The following is a 25,455-nucleotide window of genomic DNA, read 5'->3' as shown; positions in this document are numbered from 1 at the left end:
TTTCCCTTTCTTTTTTTGAGTGTCAGTCTTTCCAGCCACCCCCTCCCTCTCAGGGAGGTGCCTCATGGCAGCCCGCCCCTCCGGCCTGGTTTCCTCAGGAAAAGCCCTGAGAGGAAGCAGGGAGGGGGCTGGGAGCTGTGGGGGCCAGATGAACCTGAGCCCTCCCACCGAGCTGGCCGCTATGGGGCTGGGGCTGCTGCTCCCGCTGCTGCTGCTCTGGACTCAGGGGACTCAGGGGTCAGAGCTGGACCCCAATGGGCAGCACGTCTGTGTGGCCAGCAGGTGGGTCTCGTGGGAGTCTGATGCTGGTGGTTGAACCGGTGTTGAGGTCGTTAGGGGAAGGAGGAGACTAGGAAGGGGGCTTAGGCTGAAAGGAAGGGGCTGCTGATGGCGGTCTGGCAGGTAGTGGCTAGCCAGGGCGGATGGTGGAAGGGTCAGGGAAGGAGAGGCGAGGGGCTGGGGACCCTAGCTATAAAGATCCGCTAGGCCTCTCCAGGGGACTAAGGCAGCCTCCCCCACTTCAGCCAGAGACAGTGATCCACCTCGCTCGGGGCCAGGCTGCACCCCGCGCCATGTCCGGCTGACCCCTTTTTGCCCCACAGCCCCTCTGCTGAGCTGCAGTGCTGCGCAGGCTGGAGGCAGAAGGATCAAGAATGAACCGTCCGTGAGTAGCCAGGACAGACCCTCAGCCAAGGAGAAGGGAGGCCGTAGCCCAGTGACAACCCTTCCTTCCTACCCCCCGGAGCCTGCCCCTCCTGATACCAGGAGCCAGGGTTTCTCCTGTGACGTCCCCCAGGCCTGAAGGGGCACCTCTTGAGGAGGCATGGCCCCTGGAGCCCGTGAGAGGGCAGGGGTGTCCCCTGGTTCTGCTCCCGTCTTTCCAACCTGGGTGGGGTGTCTTTCAGCCATCTGTGAGGGGCCGGACGCCTGCCAGAAAGACGAGGTGTGTGTGAAGCCGGGCCTCTGTCGATGCAAGCCTGGATTCTTTGGGGCCCGCTGCAGCTCCCGTGAGTCTTAAGGGCCAGATGAAGTTGCTGGGCAGAGCTGGGTAGGGGGGCAGTGGTGTGGGGGCAGGCAAGGCAGGTAGCCATGCAGCCTCAGAACAGCAGGGCCAGAATCCCTCCCAGCTTCACTGAGGAATTGCAGTCCAGAGACAGGAAGTGACACACACTCCCGAGAGATGGCCTGAGTCACCGGGTTTTTACCCACGTCCACAAAGCGCTGCCTACCTGAGCATCTTCCTCTTCCACTTCTCAGAAAACCTGTGATTCCCCTTCATTGCAAAATGAGTGTATTACTTGTCTTTCCCACATATGCCTTATACATGGGCGACAGATGGAAGGGGGCCCCTGGCCGGGCTCTCTGCCCTCTCTGGCAGAAAGAGAGGGAAGGGAAAGGGGTTGGGAAGCAGGAGAGCCAGAGGGTGGGCACCAGGAATCAAGGAATCACTAGGGGAAAGGTGGCTTCTCCTGACACCCTGGCGGGCAGTATCCAGGCCTGAGATCGGGAGGAAGCCAGCTCTCCTCCAGCCCAGCAGAGATCCATCTGGGCGGAGAGGAGCAAGCGTGGAGGAAGGCCCACCAACCTCGGTGCCACACTCTGGGCAAGTCCCCTGCCCACTCAGGATCTCTGAGTGTGTTCTGGAACGTGAAGTGGCAGGCTGAGCCTCCCACTAATGGCTAAGGGTTTTCTGTAGGTCAGAGCGGACAGGAAGTGAGTGTTGCCCAGGACAGGCTGCCGGATGTTCCGAGGGTCTGTCCCCGGCTCTTGGAGGGTGGGCCCAGCGCCCCTTTTCCTTGCGGAAGGGGATGCAGGGTAAGGGTTTGCCCGCGGCCCTGAGCCCGCTGACCCCTCCCGTCCCCACCCCCGCAGGCTGCCCGGGCCAGTACTGGGGCCCCGACTGCCGTGAGAGCTGCCCCTGCCACCCGCACGGCCAGTGCGAGCCAGCCACGGGCGCTTGCCAGTGCCAGGCCGACCGCTGGGGCGCCCGCTGCGAGTTCCCGTGCGCCTGCGGCCCCCACGGGCGCTGCGACCCCGCGACCGGCGTGTGCCACTGCGAACCGGGCTGGTGGTCGTCCACGTGCCGCCGCCCGTGCCAGTGCAACCCCGCGGCGGCGCGCTGCGAGCAGGCCACGGGCGCCTGCGTGTGCAAGCCGGGCTGGTGGGGGCGCCGCTGCAGCTTCCGCTGCGCCTGCCACGGCTCCCCGTGCGAGCAGGACTCGGGCCGCTGCGCCTGCCGGCCGGGCTGGTGGGGTCCCGAATGCCGGCAGCAGTGCGAGTGTGTGCGGGGCCGCTGCAGCGCCGCCTCCGGCGAGTGCACCTGCCCGCCCGGCTTCCGCGGAGCGCGCTGCGAGCTGCCCTGCCCGGCAGGCAGCCACGGGGTGCAGTGCGCACACAGGTGAGCGGGCGGGGCGGGGGCGGGGGCGGACACAAGTGAGCAGGCGGGGCGCGGCGGACACCGGTGGGCGGGGCGGGGCGGGGGCGGGGTGGAAACTGGTGAGCGGGCAGGGTGGGGGCGGGGCGGGCACAGATGGGCGGTCGCGGGAGGGGGCTGAGGTGGACACAGGTTAGCGGGGCTGGGACACAGGCAGCGGGCTGCACTCACAATAAGAAATTTCATCCCTGGCTCGGCGCGGTGGCTCACGCCTGTCATCCCAGCACTTTGGGAGGCTGAGGCGGGCGGATCACCTGAGGTCAGACAGGTGAGCGGGCAGGGTGGAGCGGAGACAGGTGGCCGGGGCGGGGCGCCGGGAGGAGGGGTCAGGGCTTCGCCGTGCTCCTCTCAAAAAACATACAAAGCAGAGGGACGAGAAAGGGGAAAAGACGGCTAGGTGGGGTGGCTCACACCTGTAATCCCAGCACTTTGGGAGGCTGAGGCGGGTGCATCACCTGAGGTCAGGGGTTCGAGACCATCCTGGCCAACATGGTGAAACCTCGTCTTTACTAAAAACACAAAAATTAGCCGGGCCGCTCCTGTAGTCCCAGGTACTCAGGAGGCTGAGGCAGGAGAATCGCTTGAGCCCTGGAGGCGGAGGTTGCAGTGAGCCGAGGTCGCACCACTGCACTCCAGCTTGGGCCACAGAGCGAGACTCCGTCTCAAACAAAACAAAACAAAACAAAAACTTTAAAAACCCTTTGTTGCCCCAGGTCCAGCCCCACCTGCTCGTTTCATCGATTACTGCTGTGCAAAAAATACTAGCACTGCTAGCAAGCCATATGTAGATAATAAGTGGATAGAGTGGCCAAGGGTCCTGGGCAAGGTCTCTTTAGGGCTCAGTGGCTTTCAAACTTTGACCGGCTGCACTCACAATAAGAAATTTCATCCCTGGCTGGGCGCGGTGGCTCACGCCTGTCATCCCAGCACTTTGGGAGGCTGAGGCGGGCGGATCACCTGAGGTCAGGAGTTCAAGACGAGCCTGACCAACATGGTGAAACCCCGTCTCTACTAAAAATACAAAAATTAGCCAGGCGTGGTGGTGGGCGCCTGTAATCCCAACTACTTGGGAGGCTGAGGCAGGAGAATCACTTGAACCCGGGAGGCGGAGGTTGCAGTGAGCCAAGATGGCGCCATTGCACTCCATCCAGCCTGGGCAACACAGCGAGACTCCGTCTCAAAGAAAATAATAATAAAATAAAATAAAAAATAAAAATGCTGGTCAGGACCAGCTAAATGGCTTTTATAAACTGCCCTTCTTCTCCCCACTAATGGATCTAACCCAAGTATATGATCCCAGCTAGTGAAGCATCTGAGGGAGAACCTTCAGGTAACTGTTAGGCATCAATGGGAAATTAAGATATGGCACATGTGAAATTATATTGGTAACAACAGTGGTCTCCAACCTTTTGGCACCAGGGACTGGTTTCGTGGCAGACAATTTTTCTGTTATTACACTGTAATCTATAATGAAATAATTATATGACTCACCATAATACAGAATCAGTGGGAGCCCTGAGCTTGTTCTCCCGCAGCTCAATGGTGCCATCTAGGGGTGGTGGGAGACAGTGACAGATCATCAGGCATTAGAGCCTCATAAAGAGCGTGGAACCTGGACCCTCCCGTGCGCAGTTCACAATAGGACTGGCGCTCCTGTGAGAATCTAAGGCCGCCGCTGATCTGGCTGGCAGTAGAGCTCAGGCAGTCAGGCTCCCCCGCTGCTCATCTCTATGCTGCCACCCAGTTCCTAACATGCCACAGACTAGTACCAGTCCATGGCCCAGGGTTTGAGGACCCCTGGGTGAAAACACTTTACATTTTTTGTATTTTGTATGATGGGGCAGAAGACACTACTGAGTCCCATTCACGCCAGACCTGGGGGCGGCTCAGTGTGGAAGAAGGAAAAGTGAAAAGAGCAGGAGGGAAGACCTGGCAGACCTGGCAAACGGGACTCAGAGCTTGGTGGTGACTTGCCTGCCTTGGCTGGGCTGCTGGCTGCTGATGACCCTGGGACCCAGGGAAAGATGGTCACAGAGCAGATGCTTCGAAGGAAAGGGGTGGGGTCCTGTAAGAGCTCTCATTTGTCTTCATTGTACAACGTGGGGAAACTGAGGTGCAAACCTGCCTGAGTGACCCAGGTGGGACCCAAACACTCTCCAGGGCCCCCGAAGGCCTGCGTGGAGTACAGGGATTGGAGGAGTGGGTGCTCCATCCATCCACCCCCACTGCTCCCACGAAGCCCTTCTCTTCCCAGCTGTGGCCACTGCAAACACAATGAGCCATGCTCCCCAGACACGGGCAGCTGTGAGTCCTGCGAGCCGGGCTGGAATGGGACCCAGTGCCAGCAGCCCTGCCTGCCTGGCACCTTTGGCGAGAGCTGCGAACAGCAGTGCCTTCACTGCCAACATGGGGAGGCCTGTGAGCCAGATACTGGCCACTGTCAGCGCTGTGACCCTGGCTGGCTGGGGCCCAGGTGAGGGCACCATTCTGTTCAGGGTGAGGTACACCTCCCCCCAGGACCCTCAGCTCAGCGGCTGTGTCTGAGAGCACCACCCCTCCCCGATACACAGGTTCATGCGGCCCCAGGGGCCTCCCTCCTGTTGAAGACTAGGGGACAGCAATGGGTTCTGGGGGGCCTGGGCAGGATCCCAGCTCCCTCCCCTCTGAGGCTTCCTGCCCTCCTCCCCCTCTGGGGACTTGTCTGTCACCTGCTGGATTCGGCCCCAAGTTCAAGGCCCTATTTGCACCTGAGCTTCACTGCTGAGGAGTGGCCAGTTGGGTCCTTGAGTCCAGGAGCCTGGGGCGGAGGGGTGGGGCCCCACGGTGGGGGCCAGGCCTGCCTTGCTCTCCCCTTCCCCGAGTCTTGCCTCACCCCAGGTGTGAAGACCCCTGCCCCACTGGCACCTTTGGGGAAGACTGTGGCTCTACCTGCCCCACCTGTGTTCAGGGGGCCTGTGATGCTGTGACAGGGGAATGTGTCTGCAGTGCCGGCTACTGGGGGCCCAGGTGAGGACGGGGGTCCCCGGGGGCAGGAGAGTGCCAGGGGCCTAGGTCAGGCCTGTGTGCAGCATTTCCTGAACTTCCCTGGACAGTGCCCAGAAATCTCCCTGCCCGTCTCCTGCCTGCCTCCCCAACTTCACCCAGCCCTCAGCCTGCCTCTCCATGTTACTCCATAGCTGCAACGCCTCCTGCCCAGCCGGCTTCCATGGAAACAACTGCTCAGTTCCTTGTGAATGCCCAGAGGGACTCTGCCACCCTGTCTCTGGGTCCTGCCAGCCAGGTAAGGTGGAAGAAGGCTGCAGGGTGCAGTAGCCAGGGAAAGGTGGGCCCTTCACATGAGCTCCAGGGCAACTTCCTCACCAGGGAGTCTGGGCGCACTTCAGAGACATTCTTTTTTTTTTTTTTTTTCCTTAAGACGAGGTCTTGCCCTGTCACCCAGGCCAGAGTGCAGTGGCATGATCTCAGCTCACTGCAACCTCCGCCTCCCAGGTTCAAGCCATTCTCCCATCTCAGCCTCTTGAGTAGCTGGGATTACAGGCGCACGCCTCCATGCCTGGCTAATTTTTGTATTTCTAGTAGAGACAGGGTTTCACCATGTTGGCCAGGCTGGTCTCGAACTCCTGACCTCAGGTGATCCGCCCACCTCGGCCTCCCAAAGTGCTGGGATTACAGGCATGAGCCACTGTGCCCGGCCCAGAGACATTCTTTATAACTGAGCTCTGTGTGGATGCTCTGGGGTCCCCTGAAGATGTGACAGAGCCCCTGCCCCTGCGAAACCAGGCTAGAGCCATGAAATGGGCAGCGGGGTGGCGGGACACTGACATGGGCTCAGGGGCAAGAACCTGTGAAATGGGCCACAGAACCTGTGGAGGGGACACGCCAGCAGAGGGGCTGCCCGGAGGCAGGGAGAGACCCCCAGGAAGAAGCTTCTGGGTAGCAGGCAACTCAGAGCAAAGACAGGATGTGTAGGAGACAGGAAGGCCTGAGTGTCCCCCGTCTCTGGCTCCCCCAGGCTCTCACCGTCGGGACGCCGCCCTCATCGCGGGCAGCCTTGTGCCTCTGCTGCTGCTCTTCCTGGGCCTCATCTGCTGTGCCTGCTGCTGCTGGGCCACCCGGTCAGACCTCAAGGACAGGTGAACGCCAGCCCATCCCTTCCCCACACAGCTCAGGCCACAGGCTGGGAGCAGGAGGGCATCTGGTTTCCTTGTGGGGTGGGGAGGGCTGACCTTGTCACCCACATGGGTCAGAGGTGATGGGGGTGAGGAGGGCTGGCCTTGTCACCTACATAGGTCAGAGGTGTTGGGGGTGAGGAGGGCTGGCCTTGTCGCCCACGTGGGTCAGAGGTGATGGAGGTAATTGGCAGTGGCCATGGCCTAGAGACACTGGAGACACCGGGTCAGCTGCCTGCCCTCCTCGGAAGCCTTCGATGAGGAAGTTTCTGAGTTGCATGGGCACCAGGCTGGTGAACTGGAGCCTGCAGCGGGAGGCAGAGAGCTGACACCGGCGGGGACCAGAGGAGGAGGGCTGGGACCACGGAAGGAGCAGCCCGGCTCTGGGCCAGGAGGGAAAGAGAACAGGCCTCAGATGGCCCACAAAGGAAAGTGACATCAATGTCTGTGCAGCGGTTTAGCAGAGAATGTAGCTGCCTGAGAGACGGAGAGGGGAGGAAGGGTTGGGCTGGTGGGGCCCGCGCAGGGGGGCTTGTGCAGAGCTTTGTTCCTTTATGAAACCTCTTCACATTCCAGGCTCCTTTGAGACTCAAAACAGCGTGGAGGTTTGGAACAGGGAGTGTGGGGCCGGAAGGATTATGGTCCTCAATTCCCAGAGGACATTGAGGCCCAAGGTGATCTAGTTGGTTATTGACACACAGGAAGCCCCTCTGCACCTTTTTGGACTCTTCGTCTGGTGCTCTCTGACTAGTTCCTGCCCTAGTCCAACAGCACGTCCTCCTCTGTGCTTGGCCCAGGGTGGCAAGAAGCCCCTTGCAGGGACACGAAGACGGGTGCAAGTGCTGTTGGAGGAAGGGTGAAGAGCGGAGCAGTCTCCTCCACATGTGGGGGTAGAGCAGAGTGGGAACAAGGGAAGGCTTCCTGGAGGGGGTGTCATTTGAGACAGGTGGGCCGGGCGCAGTGGCTCACGCCTGTAATCCCAGCACTTTGGGAGGCCGAGGCGAGCGGATCACCTGAGGTCAAGAGTTCAAGACCAGCCTGGCCAACATTGTGAAACCCCATCTCCACTAAAAATACAAAATTAGCTGGGCGCGGTGGTGGGCGCCTGTAATCTCAGCTACTCAGGAGGCTGAGGCAGGAGAATCGCTTGAATCCAGGAGGCAGAGGTTGCAGTGAGCCAAGATTGCAGCATTGCACTCCAGCCTGGGCAATAAGAGCGAGACTCTGTCTCAAAAAATAAAGACACAGAGAGAGAGAGAGAATGAGAGAGAGACAGGTGAGCTGGGGCTCAGCTAGGATGATAATAACAAACACCTGCCAGGTCCTGCAAAAAGCTCAGATAGATGATAGATGGATAGATAGATAGACAGACAGACAGACATCTGTTTTACAGATGCGGAAACTGAGGCCTAGGGAGGTGACGTCTGAACCAGAGTTGTTACTCAGGGCTGTCTGACTCTAGAGCCACACTTTGTTCTGTGGCAGGCCTGAATCTTCGGCTCAATCATTTAGATTTTATTCTGCAGTCAGTAGAGTGCCACTGAAGTAGAGGTAGTCACCCTGTCACACCCTGCCAAGGTGACCCAGGTCACCGTGGGTCTTATGTACTGACCACTGTCCCTACCCTCCTCCCTCAGGCCAGCGAGAGATGGAGCTACCGTGTCCAGGATGAAGCTGCAGGTCTGGGGGACATTGACCAGCTTGGGCTCCACGCTGCCCTGTGGTTCCCTCAGCTCCCACAAGTTACCCTGGGTGACAGGTCAGTGGGCACTGGGGGTGGGGGCTGGGATTGGACAAGGCTTTGCATCAGGTCCTGCAGGCGCCTGATCTGGAGTCTCTGCAGTCTCACATCACGACCCGGAGGTCCCCTTCAACCACAGCTTCATCGAGCCGCCCTCTGCCGGATGGGCCTCCGATGACTCCTTCTCATCCGATCCTGAGTCTGGAGAGGCAGACGAGGGTCCTGCCTACTGTGTGCCACCCCAAGAAGGTAGCCCCCCAACAGCCCACATAGCCCCTGAGCAGCCCTGCCCACCACGACCCCCTCTTTAGTCCTCCAGCAAACAGTTATTTATTTATTTATTTATTTATTTATTTATTTTTTGAGACTGGGTCTTGCTCTGTCGCCAGGCTGGAGTGCAGTGGTGTGATCTCAGCTCACTGCAACCTCCGCCTCCCGGGTTCAAGCGATTCCCCTGCCTCGGCCTCCCAAATAGCTGGGATTACAGGCGCCCGCCACCATACCCGGCTAATTTTTGTATTTTAGTAGAGACCAGGTTTCACCATGTTAGCCAAGATGGTCTTGATCTCCTGACCTCTGGATCTGCCTGCTTCGGCCTCCCAGAGTGCTGGGATTATAGGCGTGAGCCACCGTGCCCGGCCAGCAAACAGTTACTAAGGGCCCATTCTGTGTTAGTCACTGTTCTTGGCTCCGGGCATGCAAGAGATAACAAGAAGATTCCTATCCTCACCGAGCTTAGAGTCAGATGAGCAGTCATCAGACAATGACAGGACACAGTGATATGTGTTTCCATGGGGGACATACAAGTAGGGGCTCATTCGCTAGCCATGCTGCGGTGACTGGGGTCAGGGAAGATGTGTGTGGTATCCCAGTTGAGTCTAGCAGAATCAGTAGGAGTTAGCCAAGTGAAAGTCAGGGAGAGGAGGGAATGATGTTTCAGGAAGATGGAACAGCATACACAAAGGCCCAGAGGTGAGAGGGATGTGGCTGTGTACCATCAAAAGAGTTTTAGCTTGGTTAGAGTGTGACAGTATTTCAAAGTAGGGAGACGTGGTGAGGAAAGAGTATAGAGACCAGGTGTGGTGACTCACACCTGTGATGCCAGCACTTTGGGAGGCTGACGCGGGAGGATTGCTTGAGGCCAGGGGTTTGATACCAGCCTGGCCAACATAGTGAGACCCCATCTCTACAAAAATTAAAAAAAAAGGCCGGGCGCGGTGGCTCACGCTTGTAATCCCAGCACTTTGGGAGGCCGAGGCGGGCGGATCACGAGGTCAGGAGATCGAGACCACGGTGAAACCCCGTCTCTACTAAAAATACAAAAAAATTAGCCGGGCGTGGTGGCGGGCGCCTGTAGTCCCAGCTACTCAGAGAGGCTGAGGCAGGAGAATGGCGGGAACCCGGGAGGCGGAGCTTGCAGTGAGCCGAGATTGCGCCACTGCACTCCAGCCTGGGCGACAGAGCGAGACTCCGTCTCAAAAAAAAAAAAAAAAGAGTGTAGAAGTAACAGCGTCTACGTGAATTGGTCCTTCTGCCACTCTCCTCATCCTTGCCCTCTTCCTTGCCCTATTTTTGAGGCCTCCTGGAAGATGCTGAGCTGTGGGTAGGATGCACTGGGGTGGCCAGTTCAGCTCCAGCCAAGCTCTTCTGTCTCCTCTGCCAGGGATGGTCCCTGTGGCCCAGGCAGAGTCGTCAGAGGCCAGCCTGGCTGGAGGTGCTTTCCCGCCCCCTGAGGACGCCTCCACGCCATTCGCCATCCCACGCACCTCCAGCCTAGCTCGGGCCAAGCGGCCATCGGTCTCCTTTGCTGAAGGTACAAAGTTTGCGCCACAGAGTCGCCGAAGCTCAGGGGAGCTCTCCAGCCCGCTCCGAAAGCCCAAGAGGCTCTCCCGGGGGGCACAATCGGGTCCTGAGGGCCGGGAAGCCGAAGAGTCCACAGGCCCAGAGGAAGCAGAAGCACACGAGTCCTTTCCTGCAGCTGCCAGCCCCGGGGATTCAGCCACTGGCCACCGGCGGCCCCCACTTGGTGGCCGGACAGTGGCTGAGCACGTGGAAGCCATTGAGGGCAGTGTCCAGGAGAGCTCAGGCCCCGTGACCACCATCTACATGCTGGCGGGGACGCCCCAGGGACCCGAAGGCCCTGTCCGCTCTGTCTTCCGCCATTTTGGTAGCTTTCAGAAAGGCCAGGCAGAACCCAAGGTCAAGAGGGCCATCCCTAAGCCTCCACGCCAGGCCCTGAATCGGAAAAAGGGCAGCCCTGGCCTGGCCTCTGGCTCTGTCAGCCAGAGCCCCAACTCAGCCCCAAAAGCTGGGCTTCCTGGGGCCACAGGGCCTATGGCAGTCAGACCAGAGGAAGCGGCCCAGGGGCTGGGGGCTGGCATGGAGAGTTCAGGGAGAGTCCAGAAGCCAGTCTCTGGGGGTGGCTCCCCAAAACGGGATCCCCAGAAGCAAGCTAAAGAGGAAAGGCAGGAGGAACCTGAGTATGAGAACGTTGTACGCATCTCCAGGCCACCAGAACCCTGAGGACCTTGAATTTGGGGAGTGGGGAGACTGGATGGGACCGAAACTGCCCATGGACTAGACTGTGCTGTGTGCTGGAAAATGATCCCAGGGCCAGGACAGACAAACCAGGGCCTCTGCGCCTCCACAGGGAAAAGGCAAGGCTTCCAGGCCAGTTGGCCCAGGCCCCTGGCGTTGCTCCCGGAGGGGGCCAGGAAGGCCTGGGCAGAGACCCTGCAGGATGGGGTCAGGAAGGGTTGCCTGCAGGGACTTCTCTGCTGTCCTGGACCCTGTGTGCCTCAGAAGGGCTATTCTTTCTTTCATGTGCAAAACATTTTTCTGAAATGGCAAACAACCTACATGTTTGCTGATAAAAGATTGGCTAGACAAATTTTTTTTTTTTTTTTGAGACAGAGTCTTGCTCTGTCACCCGGGCTGGAGTGCAGTGGCACAATCTTGGCTCACTGCAAGCTCCGCCTCCTGGGTTCACGCCCTTCTCCTGCCTCAGCCTCCCGAGTAGCTGGGACTACAGGTGCCCACCACCACGCTCGGCTAATTTTTTTTGTATTTTTAATAGAGACGGGGTTTCACCATGTTAGCCAGGATGGTCTCGATCTCCTGACCTCGTGATCCACCTGCCTCAGCCTCCCAAAGTGCTGGGATGACAGGCGTGAGCTACCGCGCCCGGCCTGTGAACTTTTTAAAAAGGATGTATGTGCATAAAAACAGATTCAAGGGAAAGGCACTAAATGGTATTTTCCTCTGGAAGATGAGATTGTAGGTGATATTTATTTTCTTCTGGAACTTTTGTATAGTTCGCAAATTTTCTACAGTGAACATTCTTTTTTACTTTTGTTACTGGATTGAATTTGATAAAGTATAATAAAAAGCAACGATCTTTGTTAAAAAAATAAAAAGTACTAACATTATAGACATGTATAAAGTAAAACAGAGATTTCCCTTCTCCCCAGAGGCATCTGTGGGTCAAGAGAGAGACAGAATCTACTTTTCCCTGGCAGCTTTTTGGTCTTGTTTGAATTCTTTGCTCACATATTACCTAGTCAGAAAAGCAAAGGGGCAACCCTCCCCCCTAGGTTTATTTTATTTATTTATTTATTTATTTTGAGACGGAGTCTCCCTCTGTCACCCAGGCTGGAGTGCAGTGGTGCGATCTTGGCTCACTGCAAGCTCCGCCTCCCAGGTTCAGGCCATTCTCCTGCGTCAGCCTCCCGAGTAGCTGGGACTACAGGCACCTGCAACCACGCCTGGATAATTTTTTGTATTTTAGTAGAGACAAGGCTTCACTGTGTTGGCCAGGATGGTCTCGATCTCCTGACCTCGTGATCCGCCCGCCTCGGCCTCCCAAAGTGCTGGTATTACAGCGGTGAGCAACCACGCCCGGCCTATTTTTTAAGATGGAGTCTCAGTCTGTCACCCAGGCTGGAATGCAGTGGCATGATCTCGGCTCACTGCAACCTCTGTCTCCCGGGTTCAAGGGATTCTCCTGCCTCAGCCTCCTGAGTGGCTGGGATTACAAGTGCCTGCCACCACGCCCGGCTAATTTATGTGTTTTTTGGTGGAGACAGGGTTTCACCATGTTGGCCAGGCTGGTCTGGAACTCCCAACCTCAAGGGCCCCACCGCCTCGGCCTCCCAGAGTGTTGGGATTATAGGCGTGAGCCACCACGCCTGGCCAGGGGCAGCCCCCCCTCCCCCTTCTATCTCAGTGCTCAGAGAATCTCATCAACAGTTGAGGTGCTTTCTTTCAGATGTTTTTCTGTGTACATGTCAACAAATATTTTAAACAAAAACAAAATTTTAGCATACTAAGCATACCATTCCTCATCTTCTTTTTTTTGTTTGTTTTTGAGACAAAGTATTGCTCTGTGGCCCAGGCTGGAGTGCAGTGGTGCAATCTCGGCTCATTGCAACCTCTGCCTCCCAGGTTCAAGCGATTCTCCTGCCTCAGCCTCCCGAGTAGCTGGGACTGCAGGCGCCCACCACCACGCCCGGCTAATTTTTGTATTTTTAGTAGAGATGGGGTTTCACCATGTTGGCCAGGCTGTTCTCGAACTCCTGACCCGCCTTGGTCTCCTGAAGTGCTGGGATTACAAGCATGAGCCACCGCGGCCAGCCTCAACTTGCTTTTTCACTTAACGACATATCCTGGATATAGTTCAATGTCCATAAATATAAAGCTAACTCTCTTTATTTAAAAAATGACTACATGAGATTCCATCTAGCACAATTATTTAAATCATTCCCCCACCAATGGAAGGTTGCGTTGTTCTGATCTGTTTTGATACAACAAGCAATGACATAGTGTACAACTTTGTCCATATTTATTTATTTATTTATTTTTTTGAGACGGAGTTTCGCTCTTGTTGCCCAGGCTGGAGTACAGTGGCACGATCTCAGCTCACTGCAACCTCTGCCTCCTAGGTTCAAGCGATTCTCCTGCCTCAGCCTCCTGAGTAGCTGGGATTACAGGCACCCGCCACCACGCCCGGCTAATTTTATATTTTTAGTAGAGACGGGGGTTTCTCCATGTTGGTCAGGCTGGTCTCGAACTCCCGACCTCGGGTGATCTGCCCACCTTGGCCTCCCAAAGTGCTGGGATTATAGGCGTGAACCACCGCGCCAGGCCCCATATTTATTTTTACATTTGTGCAAGTTTTTCTATAGAATAGATTCCTAGAAGCAGGGTTGTTGAGTTGTAGGGTAAGGAAGTTAGACACTTCTGTACTTACTCCAAATTGTCTCCAAAAATGTTGCCTGGATTTGTATTCTCACAAATTATGGGGGAATCCATTTCCCCACACTCAATCTGATCAGTTAAAAAATGGTATCTCATTATTTTACCTTGGTAAAAATAAAGTAACATATGCTAAAGCTTCTTTATTTTTTTATTTTTTGAGACGGAGTCTCTTTCTGTCGCCCAGGCTGGAGTGCAGTGGCACAATCTCGGCTCTGCAACCTCTGCCTCCTGGGTTCAAGCAATTATCCTGCCTCAGCCTCTCGAGTAGCCAGGACTACAGGCACGTGCCACCACGTCCAGCTAATTTTTTTGCATTTTTATTAGAGATGGGGTTTTGCCAGGTTGGTCAGGTTGCTCTCGAACTCCTGACCTCAGAGGATCTTCCCGCCTTGGCCTCCCAAAGTGCCGAGATTACAGGTGTGAGCCACTGTGCCCAGCCACTAAAGCTTCTAAAAAGTATATATAATTTTTTTGTGTGTGTTTAGCCATCAACAATTGTATCTCATTACAATTTAAATTTCTGAGTATTCTAAGGTTGAGTTTCTTTTCTGTCTTGGCTCACTGCAACCTCTGCCTCCCAGGTTCAAGCCATTCTTGTGCCTCAGCCTCCTGAGTAGCTGGGATTATAGGCGCCCACCACCATGCCCAGCTAATTTTTGTACTTTTTGTAGCAATGGGGTTTTGCCATGTTGGCCAGGCTGGTCTCGAACTCCTGACCTCAGGAGATCCACCCACCTCAGCCTCCCAAAGTGCTGGGATTCCAGGTGTGAGCCACCGCGCCTGGCCTTTTGCCACTTTTCATGAGTTCATGTTTTCATTCCACAAACTCATATTGTGCAACTGCTTTGTGCTTGCTTCTCTATCAAGGGCTAGTTATACAAAGTTGAATAAGACACCGTCCTGCCCCCAAAGAGTTCATAGTCAATTAGAGAGGAAGACAAACAGATGAATAGCTAATTATAAAACAATGCCAGCGGCCGGGTGCGGTGGCTCACGCCTGTAATCTCAGCACTTTGGGAGGCCGAGGCGGGTGGATCACGAGGTCAGGAGATCGAGACCACGGTGAAACCCCGTCTCTACTAAAAATACAAAAAATTAGCTGGGCGTGGTGGCGGGCGCCTGTAGTCCCAGCTACTTGGGAGACTGAGGCAGGAGAATGGCATGAACCCGGGAGGCGGAGCTTGCAGTGAGCCGAGATCGCGCCACTGCACTCCAGCCTGGGCGACAGAGCGAGACTCCGTCTCAAAAAAAAAAAAAAAAAAAAAACAATGCCAGCAGTGGACAAATAAAGTGAGCAGTATTAATGGGGAGTGGTTAGGGAAGGCTTCCCAGAGGAGGTGCTGTCCAAAATGAGGCTATGTCGAGAGCTAGAGGAGAGAGAACAGCAGGTGCAGAAACCACAGGCGATTCCATGTGACTGGAGCATTGGGGCCCAGGCAGGTCAGATGTCCTCCAGAGGGAGGGAGAGGGAGGAGCCTGTGTGGGTCAAATTGGGGAACTGGAGCTTTTTAATTTTATTTTTTTGAATCGGAGTCTTGCTTTGTTGCCCTGGCTGGAGTACAGTGGTGCAATCTCTGCTCACTGCAACCCCTACCTCCCCGGCTCAAGCAATTCTCCTGCCTCAGCCTCCCCGGTAGCTGGGATTACAGGCGCGTGCCACATCACCCAGATCTTTTGTTTTTTCAGATGAAGTTTCACTCTTGTTCCCCAGGCTGGAGTGCAGTGGCACAATCTCGGCTCACTGTCAACCTCCACCTCTCGGGTTCAAGTGATTCTCCTGCCTCAGCCTCCAGAGTAGCTGGGATTACAGGTGTGCGCCACCACGCCCGGCTAATTTTTTGTATCTTTAGTAGAGACAGGGTTTCACCATCTTGGCCAGGCTGGTATCAAACTCCTGACCTTGTGATCCGCCCGCCTCAGCCTCCCAAAGTGCTGGGATTACAGGCATGAGCCACCGCGCCCAGCCATTTTTGTATTTTTAGTAGAGACAGGGTTTCACCATGTTGGCCAGGCTGGTCTTTAACTCCTGACCTCAAGTGATCTGCCCGCCTCAGCCTCCCAAAGTGCTGGTATTACAGGCGTGAGCCACCGTGCCCAGCCAGGAACTGGAACTTTATCCTGTTTTACAAATAAGTTTCTGAAGGATTTTGGCGGAGGTCACATTTACATTTCCCTTAGTACCCTGGGATGAGATGGGGGCTGGATTTGAGGAGCTGAAATTTGAAGGTGGCTCAACAGTAGTTACGGGCCTAAGGGCTCAGATGGACCGATTAGGTAAATATGTAGGAGATACAGCTGTATCAGCTTGATGGGGATGGAGTGAGGGAGAGGCAGAATCACAGCGACTGCCTAACAAATGTCTGATGAAAGGATGGTTCTCAGCAGGGCACTGTGAGTCATGCCTGTAATCCCTGCACTTTGGGAGGCTGAGGTGGGACGATCACTTGAGCCCAAGACTTTGAGACCAGCCTGGGCAACAGGGCAAGACCCTATCTCTACAAAAAATACAAAAATTAGCCAAGTGTGGTAGCATGCACCTGTGGTCCCAGCTACTTGGGAGGCTGAGGCAGAAGGATCACCTAAGCCCAGGAGGTCGAGGCTGCAGTGAGCTATGATCATGCCACCACACTCCAGCAGTCTGGGTGCCTGAGATCCTGTCTCAAAAAAAAAGAAAAAAGAGAGGGTTCTTGGTATCTAACTTCAGTAGACAGTAGTATGGTTATCTGAGAAAATGTGGAGGACAGTTCTGGGGGATATTTGAGGTATGTTTGACCCTGCAGTGCCCTCAGGCTGCTCAAAGAGGAGGGAAGGGTGAAGGAAGAGATTTTTCAGATGGCAGTTGAAAGCTTGTGAGTGGGAAGGGTTCCACAGGGTGAGGAACCGGGGAGGTTACCAGCTGGAGCCACTCCCCAGCAGGCTGACAGCTCCAAGCCTCGTCTGGGGGCGGTTGCCCTCGCCAGGTGGCCCGGGCGGATTCTAGACAGTAGGGGGCACACTCGGACTGGGGCAGGTGGAGCAAGAGGGGTTTGGGGCTCCTACAGCCCTGGGGTGGTGGTGGGGTTTTATTTTTGGTTTTTATTTTGGTAGAGATGTTTCTCGCCATGCTGCCCAGGCTGGTCTCGAACTCCTGGCCCCAAGTGGCCCTCCGACCTTAGCCTCCCAAACCGCTGGGATTCCAGACGTGGACACCACGCGGCAGCCCTGGAGTGCTAAGCCAGCCCCCCCGGAGCAAGCCAGGGAGACCAAGCCGATTCTGGGGCAGTCAGACGGTCTTCCGAGGTCGGGCTAGTGCCTCGGATCCGGGGGACGAAGACGGGGAGCTGAGCTTTCGGAGCCCGGGCTTATCAGACGGGGACCCGGAGCCCCCTCGAACCCTCGCTGGCTTGTACCAGCTGGCGGACGTGGCCCGGAGCATCGCCCTGTGGAGGGACCTTCCCTGAAAGGTACGGGGAACGGGGTGAAGGTGGCCAGTGCGGGCAGGGAGCACCCAGATGACGATCAAGGGTGGAGGGTCCCCGGGGGACCGAGCAGTGCGTGAACACGGGCGGAGAAAGGTCAGTCTGATGGGGGGACCTCAGGAGACCCCGTCCTAGGACAGGACAGACCAGCCCCAAATCCCCTTGCAGATTTCCAAGGGCCAATTTCCAGGGACCGGGCAGACGGCACCCGGGAGAGGGGAAGGGGTCAGTGCATCAGCAGGGGGCGCCACGGCTGGACCGGGTCCGGGATCCCAGGCCCCGAATACACCGGGACGGGAACCACCGGGGCGGGGGAGCGAGGAATCAGGACGCAAAGCCCGAGGCGGCGGGGACGGCGGCGCTGTGCCGGGAGGAGGCGGGGTGGGGATTCGAGAATGGAACCACCGTGCGGAGCCGGCGCATCTGGGCGTGGTGACTGGCGCGCAGGGGGCAGCTGGGGACGGCGGGGCGGCCGCGGGAGAGCCCGGCTGGGGGCGCTGGTGGCCCGGCGGCCTCGGTGGGGAGTCCGCTGGGGGCCGGGACGCGGAGCCGGAGCCCCAGCCTGGCAGGGTCAGGCCGCTGGAGAGGCCGCGGGGCGATGTCGCCGGGGGTTCCCGGCTGCGCTGTGACTCGGGTTGAAGACTGCAGAGCGGAGGCCCGGCCCGCAGCGCCCAGGCCCCTCCCGCCCCCCATCTCTCTTGTTTGTCTCCGAGTCCGGCCGGAACCGGCTTCTGCTCGCGGCGGGGCGGGCGGGGGGCTGGCTGCTGATTGGTCGACGCCTGTTTCCAGCCCCGCTCAGCCAATCAGCGGGCGGCAGTGTTTTCTTCTTGGGGTCGGAATAAAAGGGCTGGAATAAAAGAGGGCAGAAAAGGCGCCGGGCGGGCCCGACACACGCCGGAGGAGCCGGGTGAGCTGGAGCCGGGGATGGCAGCCGGGGCGAGGGCGCGGGGGCAGAAGCGGCCGCCGAAGGGGCGTAGGGAGAAAACGTGGGAATAAGAGGAGAGAGATGGAGTGATGAGGGGCCGCCAAGTAAGAGATGACGAACAGATGCGGGCTGGGGATGGAGGCGCGGGGGTCCGAGGCCATGGAAATGGACGAGTTGCCGGGGAAACGCCCGAGATGGGGGTCGCGCGGCTGGCTCGCGCCGCCGGTTTGAACCGGCTCCTCGTCTCCCACGCCGGGTTCGCGTGGCCGCAGCGCCTAGCGACCTAGACGGCGGCCAATGGCGCGGCAGTTCCTGCGCCATCCGGCCAATGAGCGCGCCGGGGCGGGCCGTTCCGTAGCTCTGGGCGCTGATCTTGTGGTTGAAGAAACCAATTCTGGGGAAGGGTCTCGGGCGCGGGGGGGAGGGCACCTGTCAGGGTCCCTGGGAGAGGCAGCCCTCGGATCTGCCCCTGCCCACCTGACGCTGCGTTCCATGCTGGCCCCAGGCGATGTCAGTCCTGCTGCAGGCCAGGACTAGTTCCACGGCCCTGAGCATGCGTTAGCCCCTTCTTGCCTCCATGCCTCAGTTTACCTCGGAGTGAGCTGCGGGAGACGTCTCCCTGCCTGGCCGGGGCGGCTCTGTCGTAGCGGAGGGTAGCGGTACGAGCCGGCCGCGGGGTGGGGGTGGCCCAGGTCCGGGCAGGGCTGGGGTTCGCCGCCTCCGCTGCGCGCACCGGCCACCGCGGCCGGGGAGGGGTGACAGTCCCGAGCCCTGCGGCAGCGGGCAGCTAGGGGCGGCCGCAGGGGCTGGGCAGGACCGGCCGCTGACGCTGAGGTCTGTGCGCAGGTGGTGCAGAGCCAGAGCCGGAGCCGCGCCGCGCCGCACCATGGCGCCCACCCTGGCCACTGCCCGTCGGCGCCGCTGGTGGATGGCCTGCACGGCCGTGCTGGAGAACCTCCTCTTCTCGGCAGTCCTCCTGGGCTGGGGCTCGCTGCTCATCATGCTCAAGTCGGAGGGCTTTTACTCCTACCTGTGTACCGAGCCAGGTGAGACAGGCGCCTGGGGCTGCCGGGGGCTCCTGGAGCCAGGGCTTTGGGAGGGGGCGGGATGGGGGCGAAGACCTAGCGAGCCACAGCACCGCATTGCCCAGTGCCTCTCGGGTATCAAAAGGCCCATCTGATCCTCACCCAGCCCTGCCGGGTACTCGTCATTGCCCCTGTTTTGTGGACGAAGACATGGAGGCTCAGAGCGATCTGTCTTGCGCAAGGCCACAGAGCCTGGGCCTGCAATCCACCCAGAACCCCACCTGCTGTCCAGGGTGTTCCTTCCACCCGCTACGAACATTGCTGGACTCCTCTCCTCTCCTCCCAGCCCTGGAACATAGCTTGGCTGGTAGTAAACATGTTGCTGTCTGCTTGTGAGAAAGAGGAACTCCAGATTTAGGGGCTGGGGTGCAGCAAGAGAGGAAGTGGCCTTGCCTCCTCCACCCCAGGGAGGGCTCATCTAGAATCTAGACGTTCCTCAGGCCGTTGTGGAGGCTCCCAAGTGCTTGCTGGACACAATTTCTCGTCTATTTTTGCTGCCTTATTATTCTCCAAAGGACATTTCCCCCACGGGCCCTGAGGACATCTCCGTGGCTTTCCAACCTCATGGGCATGAAGGGGGAAGAGAAGAAGGGAGCATTTATGGAAATGATGTTAGGCTTGTTCTCTGCTCTTTGCCTCGTCACTGGAATTGCTGAAGGCAGGCTGAGGATGCTTCTCTACATGACATCTGCACCACCCAACACACACTCACCTTCACACTTTCACACCCTGTTGGAGGATCCTGATTACTACAGGGCAGTAGTTTCAGCCCCACAGGAGGGCCACAGCAGCCCCCAGCCTCTAGCCTCCTACCCTCCTTCTTAGGCAACCTTGACAGGAAATGTTTCCCTCTGCCTTCTCCTTGATCCCAACGGTAACTGCATAATAGCTGAGCTCACATAATCTCTCTCGCCAGTGCTAGAGTGCCCTTAGATGGAGGTAGCCCAGGTTTGACTTCCTGAATCCCCAGCAGCAGGCCTTTTCTTTCTAGAGCTCTTTGCAGGAAGAGAAAGCTTTGGACCAGCTCATGCTGGGTGTAATCCTTTGTGGAAGCTTCCCTGTTTCCCTTCTCTGATCTGCCCTGGAGATTCCTGTGTGTCCCAGTCTCTAGGGAGGGAGGCTTAGCTGGAGAGGTTCAGGGCAGGAGAAAGCAGGCGAATGCAGAGGCCGCGGGGAGAGGCTAGAAAGTATATGATTTATAACTAACCTTTAGCCTTTAGCCACTCAAAAATATTTCCTAATAGCCTAAGGGTTCTTGGCAGGCCTTTCCCCACATCAGCAAGAAATCTTGGGAGTTGGGAAGAGTCAGACCTTGTTCCCTGAACAAGCTTTCTGCTTTGGCCAAGAGTTGTTAGGAGATTAATGCCTGTCCCCGAAAGGCACAGGTTGGAGTGTTTGCTGCTTCCTCTTCTTTCCTCTCTCCTCCCTTAGAGATCGTGACCCTTCCTGCTCGCCTCCCTGATGGGCTCTTTCAAGCTGGACACAGGGTTTAAAAAAAAAAAAAAAAAAAGAAAGAAAAAAAGCAGAAAAAAAAGTCATCATCCACAGAGAAAGCTTTTAATGTCTCACCCAGACCAGAGAACTGTTGTGGGCAGGTTTTTTTTTTGTTTTTTGTTGTTTTTTTTTTTACCCACCATGGTGTCGGAAGGTCAGATTCTAGGACTTTTTTTTTTTTTTTTTAATAGATTGTCCACGGATTTAATTGATTGTATGGTTTTGGCAGAATTGGGTCTGGTCCCTTCATTCCTGCCTCAACCTCAGCTTCTTCCTCTGTCTAAGTGGGAGGAGTCCCAGAGATTGTGCCAACGCGGTGCTGAGTTGGTGTTTTAAGCCCTGGGCAGACTTGACAGGTAGCTCCTCTAAACCGAAGTGAAGGTGAAGGGTCAGGATTGTGGGTTGAACATCAACTTTTTTTCCCGTACTTTTGTTCCTGCCTCCAATTTTGGTTTTTCTGATTATCTGGCAAACATGCTGGGCCCACGTCCTGGGCGGGAAGGCTGCTGATTCCACACAGCTTATCTCTCTGGACACACTGCTCCTTGATTCTTGGAGTCTGCATAACCAGTTTTCTTTTAGGCCAGAAATCCCCGCACTTGGCTCGTCTGGGAGTGCCTGGCGAAGTTAGGGTGAACGTTTCTGCTTCAGTCTAACATTTTCAAACTTGGTGCATGGCTGAATTGCAGGGAAGCAGTTAGGCCATTTTTGAATTTATCGAATTAGACTTGTGAAAGGCTGAGCAGTGTCCAGCTGATTGAGATGCAAATTTGTCAGCTTCGTGTCGCTCTAGGACGATGCTTTAGTTTGTTTGTTTTCTAAAGAAAATTTGCCTGAACCTGTTGAAAGATTCTTAGAACTCTTTCTTAGGACTCCAGCCAGAATCTGGCCACAGACGTGGTATTGGGTTCCAGTCGGGTGAGGTGGCAGAAGGAAGGAAACAGCTCATTTCTCGGCTGCCCCTCAGTTTGTCCTTCCTTGCCTGCTGGGAGACATGGCAGGCTGGGTTTGGGGACCTGGGTGCGGGAAGCTGGCAACGGGTTTTGCACAACATCCTCCAGGTGTTGGCTGCTGGATGCCTCCCTCGTCCCCCTGGTGAGGGCAGGAGACCAATTGGGTTCTCAGCCCAAGAAGCACGGGGCTTCCCAGAGCTGTATCCTCTTGGCCTCTGGAATGGCAATGTGACCGTCCACGCCTGAGCTCTTTCTTCATTTTCTCTGTTGTCCAGTGGCCCCCACTTCAACAGGGCAGGGTCAGCCTGGGGGGCTGCGGCTAACTGTGAATGTTTTCTTTTTTCATTTGAGACAGGGTCTCGCTCTGTTGCCCAGGCTGGAATGTAGTGTTGCAATCACAGCTCACCACAGCCTTGACTCCTGGGCTCAAGCAATCCTCCCACCTCAGCCTCCTGAGTAGCTGGGACTACAAGTGTGCGCCACCATACTCAACTAATTTTTGTATTTTTTGTAGAGACAGGGTCTCGCCATGTTGCCTAGGATGTTCTCAAACTCCTGGGCTCAAGCGATCCTCCTGCCTCAGCCTCCCAAAGTGCTGGGCCTACAAGCATGAGCCATCATACCCAGTTAGTGTTTTGTTTTTGTTTTGGGGATTACAGGCGCCCACCACCATGCCCGGCTAATTTTTGTATTTTTAGTAGAGATGGGGTTTCGCCATATTGGCCAGGCTGGTCTCGAACTCCTGACCTCAGGTGATCTGCTCTCCTCTGCCTCCCAAAGTGCTGGGATTACAGGTGTGAGCCACCGTGCCTGGCCCTGGTTAGTTTTTGTTGTTGTTGTTGTTGTTGAGACAGAGTCTTGCTCTGTCGCCCAAGCTGGAGTGCAGTGGTGTGATCTCGGCTCACTGCAAGCTCCGCCTCCCGGGTTCACACCATTCTCTTGCCTCAGCCTCCCGAGTAGCTGGGACTACAGGCACCCGCCACTGCACCCAGCTAATTTTTTGTATTTTTAGTAAAGACAGGGTTTCACCGTAGTCTCGATCTCCTGACCTCGTGATCTGCCCGCCTCGGCTTCCCAAAGTGCTAGGATTACAGGCATGAGCCACTGCATCCGACCCCCTGGTTAGTTTTTCAACTTTTTTTGTTTTGTTTTGTTTGAGATGGAGTCTCACTCTGTCACCAGGCTGGAGTGCAGTGGCACAATCTTGGCTCACTGCAACCTCTGCCTCCCAGGTCCAAGCAATTCTCCTGTCTCAGCCTCCCAAGTAGCTGGGACTACAGGTGACTGCCACCACGCCTGGCTAATTTTTGTATTTTTTAGTAGAGATGTGGTTTTACCGTATTGGTCAGGCTAGTCTCGAACTCCTCACCTCAGGTGATCCACCCGCCTTGGCCTCCCAAAGCCGTGGGATTACAGGTGTGAGCCACCGTACCCGGTCAAATTTTTTGTAGAGATAAAGGTTTCATCGTGTTGCTCAGGCTGGTCTCAAAACTCTTGGGCTCAAGTGATCTGCCGGCCTCAGCCTCCCAAAGTGCTGGGACTACAGGTGTGAGCCACCATACCCAGTTAATTTTTAAATGTTTCGTAGAGATAGGGGTTTCACCATGTTGCCCAGGCTGGTCTTGAACTCCTGGGCTCAGTCGATCCACCCACCTCGGGCTCCCACGTTGCTGGGATTATAGGCGTGACCCACTGCTCCAGGCATACATGTGGATCGTTAATCCCCTCTTTCTTGTAACCTAAACATTCAGTAAACATTGACGAAGGTGCCGTGCTGGGTGCAGAGCAAACAAGTCATCACACACATACCTGTGTAACCTGTATAATTCCAGGGGGTGGTCAGGCCCCCAAGAAAGCAGGGTGCCAGGAGCCAGAACGGCAGTGGAGATGTGGCTGCTACTGGGTGGGAGGGCCTCTCTGGGGTTCAGGCGGAAGCCTGGAAGTTGAGGAGGGGTGATTCAGGAGAGGAGGGTACACCCTGGAGGAGAGGAGAGAAGTGGGAAGGGGCCGGGCCTGCAGGGACTGGGAGGCCATTCAGGGAAACTGAATTTTTTTCCCAAGGCAGGAGGAAGCCAGGGAGGCAGAGGAGGGCGACGATCCAATTCCCCTGTTAGAGGCGCGTGTGAATTGCTGAGGGCTTGCCACATGCTGGTATGTTTGGGTGGCATAGAAACCAGAAGCCATCATGGCCTCTGCCCGAGGAAGTCACTCACGGTCTGACCATGGGCATGAAGGCCGACCCCGGTTGTGTGCTCTTGACCGCTGCAGTTGCTCTGCCTGTGGTGGTGGCAGGGAGCTTCTCACCCTGGCACAGAGGTCGCTGCGAGTTCACCCTGGCACAGAGGTCACTGCAAGGGCAGAGGGGCTGCCGCCCACCTTGGGGAAGCGGGGCCAGGCTTGATCCCCACGGGCTGAGTGAAGCTGCAGGTGTGGACAGGAGACTTCTCTGCTGCCTCGAGGACCTCTTTTTTCTTGGGGGACGGGGAGGCGGGGACGGAGTTTCACTCTTGTCGCCCAGGCTGGAGTGCAGTGGCGCAGTCTCGGCTCACTGCAACCTCTGCCTCTCGGGTTAAAGCGATTCTCCTGCCTCAGCCTCCCAAGTAGCTGGGATTATAAGCACCTGCCACCATACCCGGCTAATTTTTTGTATTTGTATTTGTTTTTTATTTTATTTTTTTTTGAGATGGAGTCTCAGTCTGTTGCCCAGGCTGGAGTGCAATGGCATGATCTCAGCTCACCGCAACCTCCATCTCCTGGGTTAAAGTGATTCTCCTGCCTCAGCCTCCCAAATAGCTGGGATTACAGGTGCCCACCACCACACCCGGCTAATTTTTGTGTATTTTTAGTAGAGACAGGGTTTCACCATGTTGGCCAGGCTGGTCTCCAACTCCTGACCTCAGGTGATCCACCAGCCTTGGCCTCCCAAAGTGCTGGGATTACAGGTGTGAGCCACCGCGCCCGGCCGGATAGCTTTCTTAAATCCAGCCTTTCAGTTTTATTGCTGTAAATGTGACTTTTAAACTTTTCCCCCAGTTTATTTGCAATTTTAAAAATTCCATAGCAACGGGTAAGAAGGTTTAAAGGCTGGGGCCGGCAGCCTCAGGATGCGTCTCAGAGAAGAGCTGGCGGCTTTGGCTCTTCCCACTGCCCCAGCCTCCCTCCTTCTTGGTTCGTGACCTCATTTCCCTCCCAGACATCCGCTGGCCACCCCTGGCTTCTGGTGTCCATGAAGGTCCTGTCCAGCTTAGGCTGGCGCTCAGGGACCTCGTGGGACAGTCTTAGTCCGGTGCTCACCAAGCGATATTCAGGGCCTCCTGGTGTTGCCGACGCCATGGGCAGCCTTTTCCCGGCTCTGTTCTCTCAGCATTTTCTCTCTGGGATATGAGCCTCTAACCCAGGTAGGCCAGCATCGGCACAGCCCGAGCGGTAAGAGCGGGAGCTTCGGGGTCTGACAGCCTGGAGTCAAGCCCAGCTTCCTCAGGGACCCCCATGAGACCTTCGGCAAGTGACTTGCCTGCTCTGAGCATCCCTCGGGCATACGCTGACAGTATCCTCGTGGGGAATATGGGGTGGGCATGGGCACAGCCGTTGAGCGTGGCAGCTGGCACACACTTTCACTGCGCACGTGGCAGCCGCTGCTGGGACCACTGCTCGGGGGCCAGGCCCTGGTCAGCCCAGGACAGCCTCTGCCTGTCCGTGCCCTCCTGCCTGTTGTTTGCTCTGTGTCTGAGCCGACCTCTCACCTACATCTCCCCTGCCGGACCGAGGACTGAGATGCTGCTTCCTGTTGCCGGATAGACTAAGGATTTGACAGACAGGAGATCCCGGGCAGGGGCCATGGGTGCGCTGTCCAGGGGCCCGCACCCTGGAGTGGGGGACTCAGAAAACAACCAGTCAGGGAAGGGGGCAGCTCAGGAATTGAGAGGGGACCTCAAGCCAG

General features: G+C 56.7%; 2 protein-coding genes across 2 annotated transcripts in view; both read left to right on the top strand.

Moving 5' to 3' along the window:
- Positions 1-823: 823 nt before the first annotated feature.
- LOC129470475 (scavenger receptor class F member 1-like) lies at positions 824-11,760 on the top strand. The gene is made up of 9 exons (XM_055258341.2): positions 824-1,007; positions 1,873-2,398; positions 4,689-4,907; positions 5,312-5,440; positions 5,611-5,714; positions 6,447-6,567; positions 8,241-8,362; positions 8,447-8,593; positions 10,008-11,760. The coding sequence occupies exons 1-9, from the start codon at positions 824-826 to the stop codon at positions 10,865-10,867; spliced, it is 2,412 nt and encodes an 803-aa protein (XP_055114316.2). The 3' UTR covers positions 10,868-11,760.
- Positions 11,761-17,091: 5,331 nt separating this feature from the next.
- Positions 17,092-25,455, top strand: part of LOC129470496 (uncharacterized) — a 28,593-nt gene continuing 20,229 nt past the window's right edge. Inside the window, exons 1-3 of the mRNA XM_055258359.2 lie at positions 17,092-17,154; positions 17,249-17,439; positions 18,830-19,029. Of these exons, the coding sequence (XP_055114334.2) occupies positions 17,092-17,154; positions 17,249-17,439; positions 18,830-19,029 (454 nt within the window). The remainder of the gene's footprint in view (positions 17,155-17,248; positions 17,440-18,829; positions 19,030-25,455) is intronic.

This window comes from Symphalangus syndactylus, chromosome 20, assembly GCF_028878055.3.
Source record: "Symphalangus syndactylus isolate Jambi chromosome 20, NHGRI_mSymSyn1-v2.1_pri, whole genome shotgun sequence".
In the NCBI taxonomy this organism is placed as follows: Eukaryota; Metazoa; Chordata; class Mammalia; order Primates; family Hylobatidae; genus Symphalangus; species Symphalangus syndactylus.
This window is presented reverse-complemented; position numbering and strand designations above follow the sequence as displayed.

Coding starts and splice junctions, on each gene's coding strand:
- LOC129470475 (XM_055258341.2), top strand. CDS start 824: ATGGCCCCTGGAGCCCGTGAGAGGGCAGGGGTGTCCCCTGGTTCTGCT. Junction 6,568..8,240: donor CGGTCAGACCTCAAGGACAG/GTGAACGCCAGC, acceptor CTCCTCCCTCAG/GCCAGCGAGAGATGGAGCTA. Junction 8,594..10,007: donor CTGTGTGCCACCCCAAGAAG/GTAGCCCCCCAA, acceptor CTCCTCTGCCAG/GGATGGTCCCTGTGGCCCAG.